Source organism: Canis lupus, chromosome 7, assembly GCF_003254725.2.
Source record: "Canis lupus dingo isolate Sandy chromosome 7, ASM325472v2, whole genome shotgun sequence".
Classification (NCBI taxonomy): Eukaryota; Metazoa; Chordata; class Mammalia; order Carnivora; family Canidae; genus Canis; species Canis lupus.
Genome location: NC_064249.1, coordinates 57,429,436 through 57,446,900, shown reverse-complemented (window position 1 = coordinate 57,446,900; position 17,465 = coordinate 57,429,436). Strand labels below are relative to the sequence as shown.

The 17,465-nt window shown below is 34.6% G+C and overlaps 1 protein-coding gene across 1 annotated transcript in view; it reads right to left on the bottom strand.

Moving 5' to 3' along the window:
* Window positions 1-708: 708 nt before the first annotated feature.
* Window positions 709-17,465, bottom strand: part of TRAPPC8 (trafficking protein particle complex subunit 8) — an 87,736-nt gene continuing 70,979 nt past the window's right edge. The window contains 5 exon segments of the mRNA XM_025429230.3: window positions 709-1,749; window positions 2,677-2,766; window positions 10,087-10,232; window positions 13,554-13,655; window positions 16,907-17,074. Of these exon segments, the coding sequence (XP_025285015.3) occupies window positions 1,515-1,749; window positions 2,677-2,766; window positions 10,087-10,232; window positions 13,554-13,655; window positions 16,907-17,074 (741 nt within the window). The 3' untranslated portion in view covers window positions 709-1,514.

Genomic DNA, 17,465 nt, shown 5'->3' with positions numbered 1-17,465 from the left:
CTGCTTCTTCCTAAGTAGATAAACACTCCCAAGGCCATGTAGCCCCAAATGATGGTCTCTTCTCTCTAGACTTTCTTCTTCTAGATTCTGGTCTACTAATAAGGGACTATATTGTTAACACTTTGTCTTAATAAGATGTTTTCTTCTCTATTTACTCTTTAGACTCTTTAGCAAGAAGACTAAAGCACCTAGGCTACCATACCCAGCTTCAGTCTGTAATGTTTTGCTTTAAGATTTTATTTACTTATTTGAGAGAAAGAGAGCATGAGCAGTAGGGAGGGGTAGCGGGAGAAGCAGACCCCTCACCAAGCAGTGAGCCCAATGCAGAACTCAATCCCAGAACCAACCCTGAGATCATGACCTGAGCCGACAGCAGACCCTTAACCAACCGAGCCACCCGGGCACCCCTGCAATGTGGTTTTTTTCAACAGTTCAGTAAGCATGATCTTCCTTTCTCCTAGAATATAAAACAATTATCCAGATTTGTAACTGGGCATCAGACAGGACATGTTTAAAGACAAAATTCATTTGCTCATGTAAAACAAGGCCACCAAGGAATGCAGGAACAAAGGCTGCACTTCATGTTTGCAAACAAAGCTATCTCAGGAAATTGGTTTGGCCTGCTATAATTAATATTGTTGGTATTTGTTTTAGATAAAGAATATATTAAGTCCTCTGAATTTAAAAAAAAAGCATCTCATAAGTCTATACAGTGAATAGCATGTCTTTATTCTATTTACATTTGTTATAAATATAATACATTTTTGAAAAGCTTATTTTTAATTAACTTGAGTAGATTTATATTTTAAACAGATCAACTCAATTGTTAAAGTTACATAATAAAGAATATGATAATTTAAATGACAAAAAATTTCATATTGTGAAATAGTGCACCCTATGCTGAGATGAATGAGGGGAAAAAAAGTCAAACTCCTTTCAAAACTATATTCAAAGCATCAGAAAAAATTTTCTTTTTACAAAGTTATGTATAAGCCATAGGAACCACCAGATACTGAAGTATGAAGACTCTATAACCAAAGTTCAAAACTGATTTTAGAGAATTGTGTGAAGCAAGACAGGAAAATTTGTATTTAACACTCTATAGAACTTCACAGTAAAGCTGGAATTTATAGACTAATGGCTTAACAGGAGTATTGCCAACAAGGCCTTTCTCTCCTCAGAATCATCTGTTATATTCATATACCATCAATAAGTTGTAACAGCAGACTTAGACATTGGTTTTTAAGACAGGGCTTAATAAGGTGCATGGATATGTTGAAATTCTGTATTATGAGCATGTAAATTATTACCAGGGTTTAAAGAAATACAAAAAAAGAATAAGTATTCTCAGTCCCACGTGCTTTGCATCATCAACACACTGACAAGTCGAAAGTATTTTGCAGCAATCCAACACCAACCTCCATAACAAGTTAGGTATTTCAAATACTGCTGTTAAAACTCATTCAGTAAAATAAAACTGATTCTTGTGGATATCAGTACAAATGTGCAAGTTGTCACACATTATTGATGATGATCAGGGCAGGCATGGAGTTCTGCTGACTTGTTTCAAACACTGTAACTTGGTCCGATAACTTGGCAAATACTCTAGGCGTTCCAAGGTTATAAACACCTGTATGAACAAAGCATGCTTTCAGCTGCAAACTGTGAATCTCCTGGCTTTTAAGCTGAAGTTTATATTGTGTTTGTCCAAGCCATGTAAATGACCCATGGATTTCCAATGCTTCTGGACTATGTGGGAGAAAGAAAACAGTAAGTTGGAGGGGTTTTTTTCTTTATAAATTTTTTCCTGAAGTCCCAGTAACACATTCATCTAGCGATTTTACTTCTAGAAACTAGTTCATAAAGCCAACTATTTATTAATAACAACAATAATGGCAATAGCTAGTATTACTAGTGCTAAAATAGCTAACATTTGTTAACAGTTACTATGTTCTAGCCATAAGTGTTATCTCAATTAATGCTCACAATAGCAGCTAGTAAATGATGGAACCTGATTTCAAACCTCAGCTTTTAACCAACTGGTTATCCGTACCTAAAAATAAACTTGTATACAGGAATGTTTATAATACTAAAACTGTTTATAATGCTGAAAAATGGAGAGCAACCTATTATCTACCAGTAAGGCATTAGTGAATTTATGACACACATAATCATACATAGAACATGTCTAGACTCCAGAGAGCTGACCCAGTTCCTATCTGGGGTGTTATACAATAATAATCTGTGTATACTTCACATGAATTTTCTAAAAATCCAAAAATTTCTGCATTCCAAAAAGCATCTAGCTCTTGAGATATCAGATATGGGAGTATGGACTTATATTTTTTTAATTATTTAATAATTTTAAAAAAACCCTTTAAAAAAACTTCTGTTGCAAACTTGATTTTCCATCACCAACAAACTTTACAAAAAATTTGTCTCTGATCAAAACAATCTGTTGCTTTTGGAAATTGCTTGTCACTCCGTCACTGCTGTAATGCTGAGACAATCTGCAGTAATTCTTCTGTAACACTTCTGTTACGTCAAACACAAATCCAGGGCACATCTGAGTAAACTTCCTCTGTGTTAAGTCCTTATAGGCATAACTCAAAATATTAAACTGTTCTTAAATAAATCCTAAACTAAAAAATAATCTTGCACTAAGTGAATCTTTACCTTGTTGTTTTATGCCGAAGATCAACTATTACATCAACATCAGCCTTAGAACAATTGGATAGTAAAAGGGTGACTGGTACCAAACAAAGACTGTGGAAGGAAAATAGAGAGGTTAAGCTGTCATTTTATTTTTTAAATCAACTTTCTTGAAAATAACACTCACAAATACCTAAACAAGATCCTTAAAAACAATCAGATTCAAGAAAGGAAAAAACTGAGTTCCAAAATTATTCAAGACACAGTATTTGTGTAATTAAGAAGAAAAACATGTTCCAACAATGCCTGAATGTTAAATACCAGAACACACAAATCCACAAAGTCATTTTGTTTCCATTTATTAGAGCTACTCTTAAAAAACAACCAAAGTGTTTCTTGGTAATTATTTCTCAAAATGAAAAACAAAAGTTTATAACATAAATAACTGCAACCAGGAAAGATCAATGAAGTAAAAATAAATTCTGAAAATGCCAACAACTAATCCTGTTCTCTTTATGTTTCTTGAAAATTACTTTGAGAATTTGACCTTGATTGACATTTGCTTTTCTACCAAAGATTTTACTTCTAGAAACTATTTTAGAAACTAAAACTAATCCTATACAACAAATTATGAGGAAAACCTTTTTAAGTGGACACATTTGCTCAGGTAATTCAGTTTCTGATATCGCTTTGTAATTAATAGATTACTAAAGCATTATTAAGCAAAGAATGGACAGGCGATGACAGAGGAAGACGTATGAAAAGACTGGTACAGATTTTAAATCAAGAACATAAAAAATAAACATAACCTAGGCACAAAAGAAGCCTGGTTACATGTTAATATTTTATTGTATAAATACAAAGAATAAAGAGATAGTAAAAAATAAAATATGGTAACCTTATAAGTGCACACAAAATGACTAAAAATATGCTCAATGTATTTTATGCTTTCAGAAATGGTATATCCTCTTACTGACAAATGTTTTCCAAACAAGACTGCAAATAACAGATTTCTCCTAACCAAAAAGCTCAGATAAATCAAAAACATGTCCTTCACTTGTGCTGGTGCTATGCCCTTACCTCCCCCACAAATCAAACTTCTCACAAGGAAAGGAAAGCAATCAAGACTATTGAGTAGGTTTTCAGTCTGAAGCACCTTTTTGGTTAATTCCAGTTGCATAATTTGTAACACAAAGCAAAACCTCAGGAATTTTTTGATCCTCAAATGCCAAATTCTCCACGCCTTATCTAAATGCCTCTAGAAATGTGAACATCTGGCTGTTTCCTAGCCCCAAACCAAACTCATTAAGTTCATTCCTTCTCCTCCTCAGGCGGTGCTGACCCTGTGTCAGTGGTCAGCACCCCACCCCCACCCCCGCATCCGCCCCAGTAAACCTTGGGCACTATACTAAGTGCTGCTTCCTACTTGGGAACGGAGTTACTGCCTCGCCAAGTCCCCATTCCTAGTTTTCTATTATTCTTCACAAATTTCTGTCAATTCTTTCTCCCACACATCTCTGGAACCTGATTAATTCACTTGATCTTCATTTTCCTTACTAGTTTAAGGTATCTTGTCTCTTGGTATACTACAACAGCCTCTCGATTAGTGCCCGGCTGCAATCCATTCTTTACATGGGGTGTTGCTCATACTGTGCTTCTCACACTTGAACAAGCATCAGTATCACCTGGTGGGTAGGTTAAAAAAAGACTGCTGGGCCCCACTCCCAGTTCTGGTTCAGGAGGTTGGGGGTATGGCTCAAGGATTTGCACTTTAACAAGTTCCCAGACAATGCTAAGGCTACTGGTCGGAGACCACATTTTAAAAACCACTTTATACAACAGTCTTTCAAAAATGCTGATCTGATCAGCCACACAGAGTACCTAGAGACCAAACTGCTGACAACTATCCCCCTGCCACCAAGTTTAGCATTATTAAAGGCCTGGGTTCTACAGTTATAGTTCAAAAATGAGCTCAACAATTCTGTACCTTGGTTTTCTCAACTGTAAAACAGGAACAATAGCTGTACCTAGCTCTTGGGCTCGTTATGATGATTAGGTAAGATCAAATATGCTAAAGTGCTGAGAATACTGCCTAGCACAGGTCCAAAAGCTCCATAAACAATGTCTAATATGACTTCTTATTTTGAAAGCTATGACAGCTAAACTCATTATGTTTCACATTTTGTTATCACTGGCCATATATTCTTTCTCTCTTTTTTTTTTTTTTAAAGATTTACTTACTCATGAGAGAGACACAGAGAGAAGCAGACATAGGCAGAGAGAGAAGCAGGTTCCCTGTGAGGAGACTGATGCAGGACTCGACCCCAGGGCCCCGGGATCACAACCTGAGCTAAAGGCCAACGCTCAACCACTGAGCTGCCCAGGTGCCCCTATTTCTCATATTCTAATTCCTGTAAGGCCTGGGTGCTACTGCTGTAGTCAAACCTTTTACTGTCCCATTCCCTCCTGCCTTTCTGTTTACATGAAGGAACACTCCCCTAAAGGTCCTCAATCTCTTCTCTTTATGTTTCTAGTCTTACTTTAACTGAAATTTGGCTGAGTACACAGCTTTCTCCATAGCCCTCTCAACAATAGGTACTGTTTTTCTTCCAAAGTCTTCCACAGCTTCGGTCAGAGTGTATCATTAATGTAGTTCTCAATGCCACTTCTTGATGATTTCTTCTTCCTATCTCTTCTGTCAAAACATCCATTTTTTGTCATAAACTACTCCACAGTTTTTATCTTTTTTTTATGTCCTCATACTGACATACTAAACCACCAACAGTAACTCAGTACAGCAGATTCTCTGGGGAAACGGGAAAGGAGGAGTATTTTGAAATATCCTAGGTAAAGATGAGGGAAGAGTCTGTTTCACCTCCCAACACCCATTCATCTTATAAATCTGTGAAGCAGCGGCATACCACCTAGATGAGAGACACTGCTCTAGGCTTCTCTTCCATATCAGCTATTGGCTTAAATTATTAAAAGCTTCAGCATGAATTTGCTTTCTTCTTTTTAATCCTAAGAGACTTGTCATCATGTGGACAACTTTACTGTCTTAACTCATTCAACACCTTCCCAAATTCAGTACTATACACAACTCAACTGCCTACTTTCCATGACCATATAGGGATAATTTTTAGTCACCTAAAACAGCTACCTCTGCAATAATACTCTGCCACTCCACTCTCTTAACAACTATCTTCCATCTTGCCAGCTCTCTCACTCAATTATACTTCTAATCTTAGTTTCACTAGGATGACCAATCACTTTGGCCCTCAATTTCAGTGTTTCTCACTCATGGTAACTGTAGTGTAACTAAAATTACTGTTTAGCACTCCCCTCACCCTTCCTATTGGGGGACTGTGAATCATCCTTGTTGACTGTGAAGGTGAGGCTAATTAGCCGATGGAATATTAATGTCTTTGATGTCAACAGAAGCCATAAGTGTGCTATTACAATATGGTTCACATTTGTACTCGAGAGAGATATGCCATGAGAAGAACATATCCAAGTAGCTGCTGCTCATTTGGACTGAGCCCAATATATATGTGGTGCAGACAGCAACCCAACCAACCCAAAGCTTGGAGATGAGCTTCAAGCTAAATGGTAGTTGACCTGCACGTCCATGAGTGCAAGAATACCTTGTAGGCTACTGAATTCTGGAGTGGTTTGTTTTAAAACATTACTGTGGCAATAATGACTGATATGGATGCATGCTGGTATCAGATGAGGACATTTAAAAAATACAGATGCCTGGGTCCTATTCCCAGAGATTCTGCTTTAACTGGCATTGAGCACTGGGATTTTCAAAAATTCTCCAGGTAATTCTAATGTGCAGCCAGGAGGGTTGGAAAAAAACTGCCACATTTTATTGATCCTTATCTAACCTGTCTTGTTTTCACATACTTCCATGCACAGTTTTATTTAATTGTGGTTTTATTTTTAACCCACTACTCTACTTTAGCTTGATCAAACCTGCCCTGCTTCACATACTACCCTGCACTGCCTAGATTCTATGATGCTTTTTAACTCCAATAGAATCATGTGGAAAATTCCAAGGATATTTAATCCTTGTCTCTAAGGCATAGCCAAAGCTTTAACTACTAAGGTTAAAAAGAAGCACTGTGGAATCGAAGATATTCAGGAAGTACATAAAGAACAGGTCCAATAAAGAGAGACAAAGTAAAACAATAGGTTTAAAATGAAACATCAGGGAATTAAAACTACCCATGAAAAGTACAAGATGTCAAGACAGGTTCAACAGGGATAAAACAAAAATTTTTTCCCTCACCTATGGCTGCATATTAGAACATTAAGACCTGGACAAAAAGGATTTTATAAATAACTTAAATGGTTAAAATTTTTAAAATCTGACATGGAACAAAGGGAATTCCCATATACTGCTAGTGGGATGTCCAAGTTGGTTAGACTACTTTGAGAAATTCCTAAATACCAAAAAAAAAAAAAAAAAAAAAAAGGGATCCCTGGGTGGCGCAGCGGTTTGGCGCCTGCCTTTGGAGGCCCGGGATTGAATCCCACATCAGGCTCCCGGTGCATGTACCTAGCTGTACCTAGCTCTTGGGCTCGATCCTGGAGACCCGGGATGGAATCCCACATCAGGCTCCCAGTGCATGGAGCCTGCTTCTCCCTCTGCCTGTGTCTGTGCCTCTCTCTCTCTCTCTCTGTGACTATCATAAATAAATAAAAATTAAAAAAAAAAAAAAGAGGCAAGCACACATACACCCGGAGATTATACACAAGATTATTCACAGAATTCAAAAGAAATCAAGTATGAAAACAATCCAGAAGTCGATCAGTAGTAAAGTAGATAAACAGATAAACTGTTCTGGTATGTTGAAACATTCACGTGGCAATGAAAATCCTGTTTTATGTAATAGTTGGCAATTACTAACATAATATTGAGTGAAAGATGCTGGACATAAAAAGAATATACTCTATAATTCCACTTATAAGAAGTTCAAAAAATGCCCCACAAAAATCAAACTATAGATATATGTATTTAGAAAAATTAAGCAAAGCAGCAACTATCAATATTGCGGGTTCATGGGGTAGTGACTGGGAAGGAATACACAGGGGGCTTCTTGATGCTTGCAATATTCTATTTCCTAAATAGATGTGGTTATTTGGGTGTTAACTTTGTGGAGAAAAAAATCACCATGGTCAAATATTTTTGTTTTTGAGCACTTTTCTGTGTGTTATATTTAACAATGAAAAGGTTTAAATGTGGTGAGTACCATTTAAGTTACTTTTTAAATATGTCTGATGGGGCAGTCCCGGTGGCGCAGCGGTTTAGCGCCGCCTGCAGCCCAGGGTGTGATCCTGGGGACCAGGGATTGAGTCCCTGTCGGGCTCCCTTCATGGAGCCTGCTTCTCCCTCTGCCTGTGTCTCTGCCTCTCTCTCTGCCTCTCTGTGTTGCTCATGAATAAATAAAATCTTAAAAATAAATTAAGTAAGTAAGTAAGTAAGTCTGATGTTAACTCTCTGTCAAGGTCTTAATTTTGCCTAGCAATGTGTTCTTAGCCAGTTTCTTCTCATTCCTCTCAGAAGTTAGCCTTAAATCTCACTTCTCAAAAATGTTCTATCCTTTATTCTCTTACCTCCTATATTACTTTGTGTAGTTAACCTTGCTCCTAGAAACATACCCAAAATGGAGGCACTCCATAATGTGTGAACATGTTAAAATTTCTCCCTACCTTCTTCTGTCCCTGTTTCAATAGCAAGTACAAAGCTAAACCTGTCATTCTTTGGTGTATCTTTCCACCTATTAAGGATTCTGTTATTCTCCCTGTATCCCATCATCTCCTTCAGGACCATAAACACATCCATATCCTACCTAGTAAGAAAACAATACTGAATAGATATTCTGGGATCTCTGTTAATAGCCCAGCTTCCTGAAAGAGTGGTCTATACTTGTAGATTACACTTTATTTACTTACCTCCCAATCTCTCCTAACCCTATTATATTCTGATTCCACTCCCATTGCATAGTAACATTCTTCTAAGAAACCATCAATGGTCTTTTATTGTCAGATCCAATAAATAATGTTTTGGTCCATTTACTGCTTGACATTTCTGCAGCATCTTAAACATTTATATTATTTTTCTCTCTTTGAACTGTTCTCTCTCAACTTTTGAGATAACGCTTTCTCCTCATTGGTCTTCTAATTACCTCTCAACTAGTATTCTTTGTGTATTCCTTTTCCTTTAACTCTTTTCTCAGATGTCATTGTTCTGCAGGTCACTGTTCTCTTCTTGTTCTATCCCACCCTACCCCACCCTTATGTAGGGTAGACTTTTCACCAAAATTCATACCTTCAATTATCACTTACAGAGTGGTGCTAAGAGACTTCTTTCCATCTTTTCTTATTGCTGCAAACCAGCAATTTTTTGAAGTGTCATCTGACTTAGGACTTTTTTATTTTTAGAATCTTAAGTTTATGTAATCAAGCTACTTACCAAAATTACAAATATAGATAGATGCCCCTTGAACAACACAGGAGTTAGGGGTGCCAACCCCTACATAGCGAAAAATCTGTGTATTCCTTTTGACTACCCAGAAACTTAACTACTTACAGCTTACAGTTGACTCAAAGCCTTACCAATAACATAAACTGTCAAATAACACATATTTGGTATGTTATATGAATTATATACTATATTCTTAAAATAAGGTAAGCTGGAGAAAAGAAAATGTTATTAAGAAAATTCTTAAGAATGTTCTGTGTACACTTGAGAAGAATGCATTTTCTTCTGTTGTTGGATTCAATCTCCTGAACATGTCTGATAGGTATATTTGGTCTATAATGTTCTTTATGTCAGCTGTTTATTAATTTTTATCTGGATATTCCATTATTAAAAGTGGGATTGAAGTCTTCTAGTAAAAATAATAATAAAAAATAAAAAATCCTTAAGAGAAAATACATTTATAATATTGTATTTATCAAAAAAGATCATGTAGAAACAGACCCATATAGTTTGAACTGCATGTTCAAGGGTTTACTGAACATTATTCCCCAAGAATTTTAGCACTTAGTAAATCTTAATAGTGCTGTCTAAATTTGGACTGTTTGATGAGTCTATAGTCATTTCTTACATTTAGTATGTGTCTAAAACAAAAACAAAATGATACAATATTTTTTCCTTGTTTCTGACTTAATGATAAACCTGCTCACCAAAAGGAAACTATCGGCAACTGAGGTGTCGAATGCAATATCCATCTCTAACCAGAGCTCCAATACACAGTAATTGTAGTAAAGGGTAAATTACTTAAGAGCAATTTCCATACACTCAATATTATTCTAAATTTCTTCTATTATTTGGGTTAATTCCATTGTTAAATAAATAAGAGTATGTGCAAGTGTGCGCACACATGCATTGTAGAAAAATCTTAACAAAAATAAGCCTCAGACCTTTTTTGATGAAATGGATGATTGAATGATTCTGGATAGTGAAGACTCGTTTTAATGAGATTAGAAAGCTGCTCTACTGATGGTCTTAAAGGAACTGTAGTGTTTTCTGGCCTGAAAAATTTTAATAGTTCCATTTCTGGTGGCTCCTGAGAAAAGAAAAAAAATATATGACAATAAAAACATCTTGTTAAAATATGGCATATACAAACAAAATAAGTTAAAACCAGTTGAGACAAAGGAAAGCACAAACAATACAATACTTTTTCTGCTGTTAAACTAACAGATTCATCAGTGATACAATTTAGGATAAAGAATCTAGGATCAGAATCATTTATTCATTCCTTATGTGCTGGAGTTAGATTTGAATTCTAGGAACTTCACATACTAACTCTATGATCTTGGATAAGGTATTCAAAATCTGCTGTGGTTCTCATTTGGTAAAATTCCTTATTACTTAGTACTTAAGTCACAGACACTGAATTAATTATATAGCACCTGCTTTAATAGTTGAAGAACTAAAATTGCCTTAAAATTTCACTTTGTCAATAGACTGCTGTGTTTTAGAGATGACAGCGTTTCATCTGTACTAACTGAAGGTTAACATGCATCTAGAAGTCTCAAGATAGCCAGTGTCAGGCACACGGTAAAGATTTCAGTAGGTATCATTATCACCTAAAGGAAAACAGAGAATATCATCCCCTTCTACTATTATCTTTTTAAATCATTTTTACTCCATTTTTTTTTTTTACCATCCAGGAAAGTTCTGATTTTTTATTTTTAATTCCATGCTAGCCTAGTTGGGATTTTGCTCTGCACTAGGGATTGGCAAACTATAGTCCCAGGGGCCAAATCCAGCCTGTTATCTGTTTTTGTAAAGAAAGTTTTATTGAAATAGCCATATCCATTTGTTTACATACTATCTATGGCTGCTTTTGGACTCCAACAACAGAGATGAGTAACCAGCACAGCCTAACATATTACCATCTGATTATTCTCAGAAAAAGTTTGCTGATCCCTGATCTATACAGCTATAAAAGCAAGAACTAAATTTGTTTTTGATTTCTAAGTCAGAGAAAAGTAACTAGAGGTTTACTTTGAAGGAAAGAAGAGGAACAGAAGCAGAACTTCTAGGGTGCTAGTTCTGTTCTATTTCATGATCCGGGTCCTGGTTATACTGGAGTGTTCTTCAATTCATGAAATTCAATAAGCTATTCAACTATTCTGTATTTATCTTACACTTTAAGAAAAGTTCAAAGAATGTATTATTGTTTAATATATTCTAAATGTAAAAAAAAGAAGCTGTTGAGACTTCTAAATTATAAATAAATTTCCATATGCCACTTATTAGGAGGAAAACACACGAACAAGGGCCTTAAAAGGATACCAAAAGCCTGAGCTAATTTATTGAGAGAATATTTAAGAGTTTCCCTTCTCCCAGCTTAAGAGTAGCGAAAAGTATTTTCATAACCAGTGCTAAATATTTGTCCAGTGATTTGACAATAAGCTTCTGATTCATACCTTATGATAGTTCTACCACAAGAGAGGCAAGGACTAATGAACTATATTACCTTTGTCTTCTAAGTGAGTAGTAAGCTAAAGTTCATCAAGTTGTACAAGTAATTTGGTCAACAATCTGAAAGTCTTTGGGCTCCAAATCTATCATTCACAGTATTATGAAACTGCCTTATATCCCAAGATCAGTTAATCATATAAAGAGAATAAAAAATATTTCAAAGGTGCAAAAATATTTCAAAGGAAATATTTATGTAAATATTGTAATTTTGTAACTATAATTTATAATATTTATGTAAATAATGTAATTACATATTGTAAATACATATGTAATATGTAAAATGGATATGCCATTCATGGTATGTAAAATGAAAATACAACAAGAATAAATTTTATATAGCAATCACTTTTTCATTTTCTAAATACTATTTCTGCCAATGTTTGAGAGGTTCCAAATTATCAAAAACTTGTAACTATACAACTAGAACTTGGGACTTCTGTATTAATCAAAGGCAAAAACAACCAAGTTTTTAAAAAAGAAAAAGATATGGGGTTAAATTTGATATATTCATTAAACCTAATGGAATATTACCATTTGTAACTACTGAAGTAAAAACTGATTCAAGATGTAGAATTGCCAATGGATGCTAAAACTAGTGGACCTAGGTCTGATAAGAAATCAGACATTTATTACATAGGTCCAAATTATCTCCCACAAATTACTTATTAGAAAAGGAAAGGAAAAACAGAACTTTACTGTAGACAAATATGGTGCATACCACCTTAATCAAATGATCCAGCACTGGTAATGAAACAAATTAACATCAAGTGCTTTTTGATATAATATACTGGCAAGGACATAACATTAATTCTGTAGTATTTCTGCCAAAAATGCATGATCTTAATCTAATCATGAGGAAACACAAGGAAAGCCCAAAGAGGTATTATTCTACATTAAAATAAATGCCCCATGCTCTTCAAAGATGTCAGTGACATATTGACAGATCAAGGCTCAGAAACTGTTCCAGATTAAAAGAGACTACAGAGACCTGACAAGTAAATGTAATGCATGATCCTGAACTGGATACTGGTTAGGAAAAAATAATTGTTACAAGAATATAACGGAGACCTCTGATGACATTTGAATATGGACTATAAATGAGTACTGTATCAGTGTTAAAGTTCCTGAATTTAGTGATTATGTAAGAGACTGTCCTTATTCTTAGGAAAATGAGGACAGAGGAGAAGGACATCTGCAATTTACTTGGGAATAATTACTTGGGAATGATTAAGAAAAAAAAAATCAATGTGTACATAAATAGAGAAAAAATCATAAAGCAAAGGTAAAATGCTAACCACTGGTGAAAACTATGAGAGTCTTTTATGCTAATCTTGCAGCTTTTCTGCAAGTTTGAAAATTGCAAAATGAAAGCTTTCAAAAATAATGAGAAAAGCTTAAAAGTAAGATCCATTATTTATAAACAATACAAGGCCACTGCTTAAATTACTGGATGTGCTTAAACTTTGTTTATACATCCTATGGGAACTTTTTACTAAAATAAAATAGTGTTTTATGAGAAAAGACATTAAACACTATTACCAGCTGCTGCACCTCTCCACTGGCCATCCTTTACATTTTATGCTCTGCCTTCCTGGAGGTCTGGGCATGTTTCCCTTCCTCTCAAGCAAATCAATTCTTTTTATAACTATGAATTCTAGATTTAATATAGAATATTTATTAGAAACCTCAAGATCACAAGTGCATCTTAATACTTTTACAAGATGCTAATAAATTTTAATTTATGTTCATTTCTCATTTTAATTATTTGCCACCAACTCCCCACTCAAATCTCAATATAAAAGGCTGCACAAACCAGATCCCTTCCAAAACCCAAAAAACCTATCAATCAAAAACTCCACAGTTCACAAGAAGACCCAAAGAAAACTGTTATTACCTGTTTCTGAGGACATGAAAAGGCTTCTTTTCCTATGGTACGAAGAAGAACATGATGCTGACCTTCCAAAATAAGCTGCTTACTATCTTCTACTACATAAGCCTAAGACAAAGCACAAAAATGTTACCTTTCTTGGCAGTAACCTCAAAAGTAATGAATGCAATATTTGATGGAATTAGTAATATGGCTACTTAACAATTATCAACACTATGGAATGTCAGCATTTCCACTTTTATTTATTCAATCAATAAAGAATCTGTCAAAATGTGTTTTATCTCAATTTAACACAGTTGGCCTGGACATTTAAGGGACACATCTTAAAATCTTTTTCAATTTTCTCTACAGCTCTCAAGAAACTTGTCCAGGGGTCCTGGGTGGCTCAGAGGTTTAGCGCCTGCCTTCGGCCCAGGGCATGATCCTGAAGTACCAGGATCGAGTCCCACATCGGGCTCCCTGCATGGAGCCTGCTTCTCCCTCTGCCTGTTAAATAGTTTTATTTATTTATTTTTTAAATAGTTTTAATTAAAACTCTCTGCCTCTCTCTCCCTCTGTCTCATGAATAAATAAATAAAATCTTTAAAAAAAAAGAAAAAAGAAAAAAAAAACTTGTCCAAAAGAACAGTGCTATAATAACACAAGCCTTTTTGTTACTGGACTGTCAATATACAGGCAAAACATTTTTTCTCATAGTCTTGCTTCTGAAATGCCCTATGGTTTATCTAGTAGAACAAAATCAGTGAGTACAATCATAAATCTTTTTTTTAATCATAAATCTTATAAGTGGAAATGTCACACCCTTGGATATCTTAAATAAGTACATATGCTTTAAAAAAAAAAAAAAAGGCTGATTTCATCTATATCACAACTGGTTCCAGCATATAACTCATCACCCTCTTAAATTACTTCTGTCCCAGAGAAAATGTTATATGTAAATGGGTCTGGTATACTGTTAGCATCACATTATGCAAATACAAAAGCTTAAAAAATGTTTGACAAGTCTAACTTTTTTTACTGTTATATTCAACAGACACAAAATTTCTGAGCCAAAATGCTATAAAAATTTCTAAATGTTTTCATTTCATATTTTCAATTTCTCTATTTTATCATGGCTAGTCTGCCATCTGCAGATCACACTTGGAGTAGTGCTGCACTAAGAAACAGGACAGCCCAGGACCTACTCCGTGTCCATCAATACGCAATCCAATACACCTGATGCGGTAGACCTGAGTGGATGAATGCGGACAGGGTAAGGTTCTGAGAAATGTCATGTTTTTTCCAATAGTCTCATGGGATTGAATAAAAATAACCCATAGCCATGATGAATTCTATAATGTATTCTCCTCTTTGCACAAAGGCTTTAACTTTTTAAAACAAACCTTTTTGTTTGGTTAAGATTGGTTATGAATTACTTTATGCCCCTTTTCCAATTATATTTCAGAAAAATGTTGTCTGAACTCTTCATTTTTCTCCTCCCGTACATTTTATTGAAAGACTCCTATGCTACCTGTATTTCCTACTCCACAACTTAAATGACTTCTCAAGTTTCCTTTCCCTCAGTGTGTCATTTTTGCATTATCTAGAGATCTCACTAAAGAAAATCTACCAGTCACTTCTCAAATGAGTGTGCGATAAACTTATCTCAGATACAAGACACTACCAACTTAGTATCCTATTCTTTATTCTATTCAAACTTCCAATTCCTAGCCAAGGAGTATCATAACCTTAGTTTTCTTCTTCGTGTGATCAGCAATACTAGAAGTGGCCTTTTATTGAGGGCTGTTTTTTAAAAGATAAACACTTTTCTCCCCAAAGTTAACTGTGGACTTAACAATAAATACAAAGTACAGATATATTTACTCAAAACTTTGTCTCGAAACATTACAAACTGTTATGTGGCAGAAATCTGTGGAATGCAGCCACATACCCCAAGGGTTAGTATACGTTTAATGAGTGGTTGGTTTATATTAAGGGACAATACCGCTGAGCCTGAAAATAGAATCCTGATTCTAAGCTTCAACAACATTTCACACTAAAAATGTGTAACTGATCTTTTTAATATTAAACACTTATAATCAATGAAAGTACCAATTTGTTTAAATAGCTTTAATTAAAACTTATGCAAAAAAAAGAAAACTTCATGCTCGCTTGGTTTCAAAAAAGTTTAGTAGAAAATGTATGATGTAGTAAAAAAGAATAGGGTATCTGAACCAATTTAAAAATACATGTACTGATCATCTACTCTGGGCATATCTCTCTATGTGAGCCCTTATTACAGACAACACAAAATCAAACCTTTCCATAGTGTTCCGGAGAATATCCTTAGGCCAATTGTTTTTTAAAAAGTATAAAAGTATTATATTTTATAATATAATCTTATTATATATTATATGTAACATGTATAAGTTCTTATAACATATGCATAAGATACAAATGGGTGCATTGTTAAAAAAACAAGCCTCCTTTGTATTATAGCTCAGGTAATCTTAAGACTAAGGTTTAAACAATCTCATTCTGGTCTGCCATGTGTGGATCTTATCTGGATCCGATTTTTAAAAAAACTGAAATATTTTCAAATAATCTGGAAAAACTGAAAACAGACCAACAAATAGGTAATAATTAAGAATTATTGTTAATTTGACTCAGTGAGATAAAATACTCTGGGATTAGGTTAAATAAGAAAGTCCTCATCTGCAAGAAGTAAATACAGAAGCATTTGTATTTGATAAAAAAATATGTCATTAAAAAAATACTACAGCAAAAAACAAAGGAAGGCAAAAATAAAAGAAAACAAAGGAGAGGGGCTAATGGAATAGATGAAAGATGAACAGCAACAAATTAGTGAATATGGAGCCTGAGTAATACGTATCTGAAGATTCATGGTACTATATTTTCTTTTTCAGTGTTTGAAAATGCCCACAATAAAGATTTAATAATAATACCGCTTTCATGGAGCTTATCATATCTACAATATTCTCAGTACCACTAAGAAGTAACAATAACAGAGAAGAAAGCTATATATAATTTTAATGAATTCTTTCTCATTATGGGGAATGCCTGGGTAGCTCAGTTGGTTAAGCATCCTGGGATCAAGCCCCACATCGGGGAGTCTGCTTATCCCCCTCCCTCTGCCCCTCCTTCCCACTCATGCGCTCTTTCTCTCAAACAAAATCCTAAAAAAAAAAAAGTATTTAAGAAGTCATTATGAACTGTTAAAAAAAGTTATAAAATAACTTTAATATTGAAAATGAAAATTTTAAGCAGAAAAAATAAAAGTAACAGCTTACATTTGTTCTTCAGCTTAAGGCTCAAGTAACTATAAGCAAGGTTTGCTGAAATAATTCAGTAACACATACCTTCCATAATACAACAATATTCAAATCCACCTCACTGCACTTCTGAATTAATCTCACAGCATCCTCTATTGACTGTTTTTCTGCATGCACAGATAGCTGGGCTTTCTTTAATTCAGAAGATAAACTTCGATAAAAGAAGTCTGCACATGGACTTGCTGAACTTATTATCTGTTAAAAGAAAATCACTTATCTACATAAATGTTTTCAACTAAATATACCCTGCTACAATTTATATTTCTCTATATACCAAAAGGCTTATTATTCAATAATTTCTTGTCAATTTGTCAATACAAGAAGGCTATAAAACACAATAAGACATTTAAACACCTAAAATATTTGATACAAATTACCCTGAATCTTAAAGCTGTTACCTAGAAATAATTAATCTACACTGGATTTTAAGTTTGACCATCCAGAGAGGATGATGGGTAGTTCTAAGAAAACGAATAAAAAATAAATTACTGAAAAGTAATATTCTTTGTACTATTAAAATAACAGAAATATTTCTCATTCAGATAGTTAGAACACCAGACAACATCCAATTAAAACAGAATGCAAA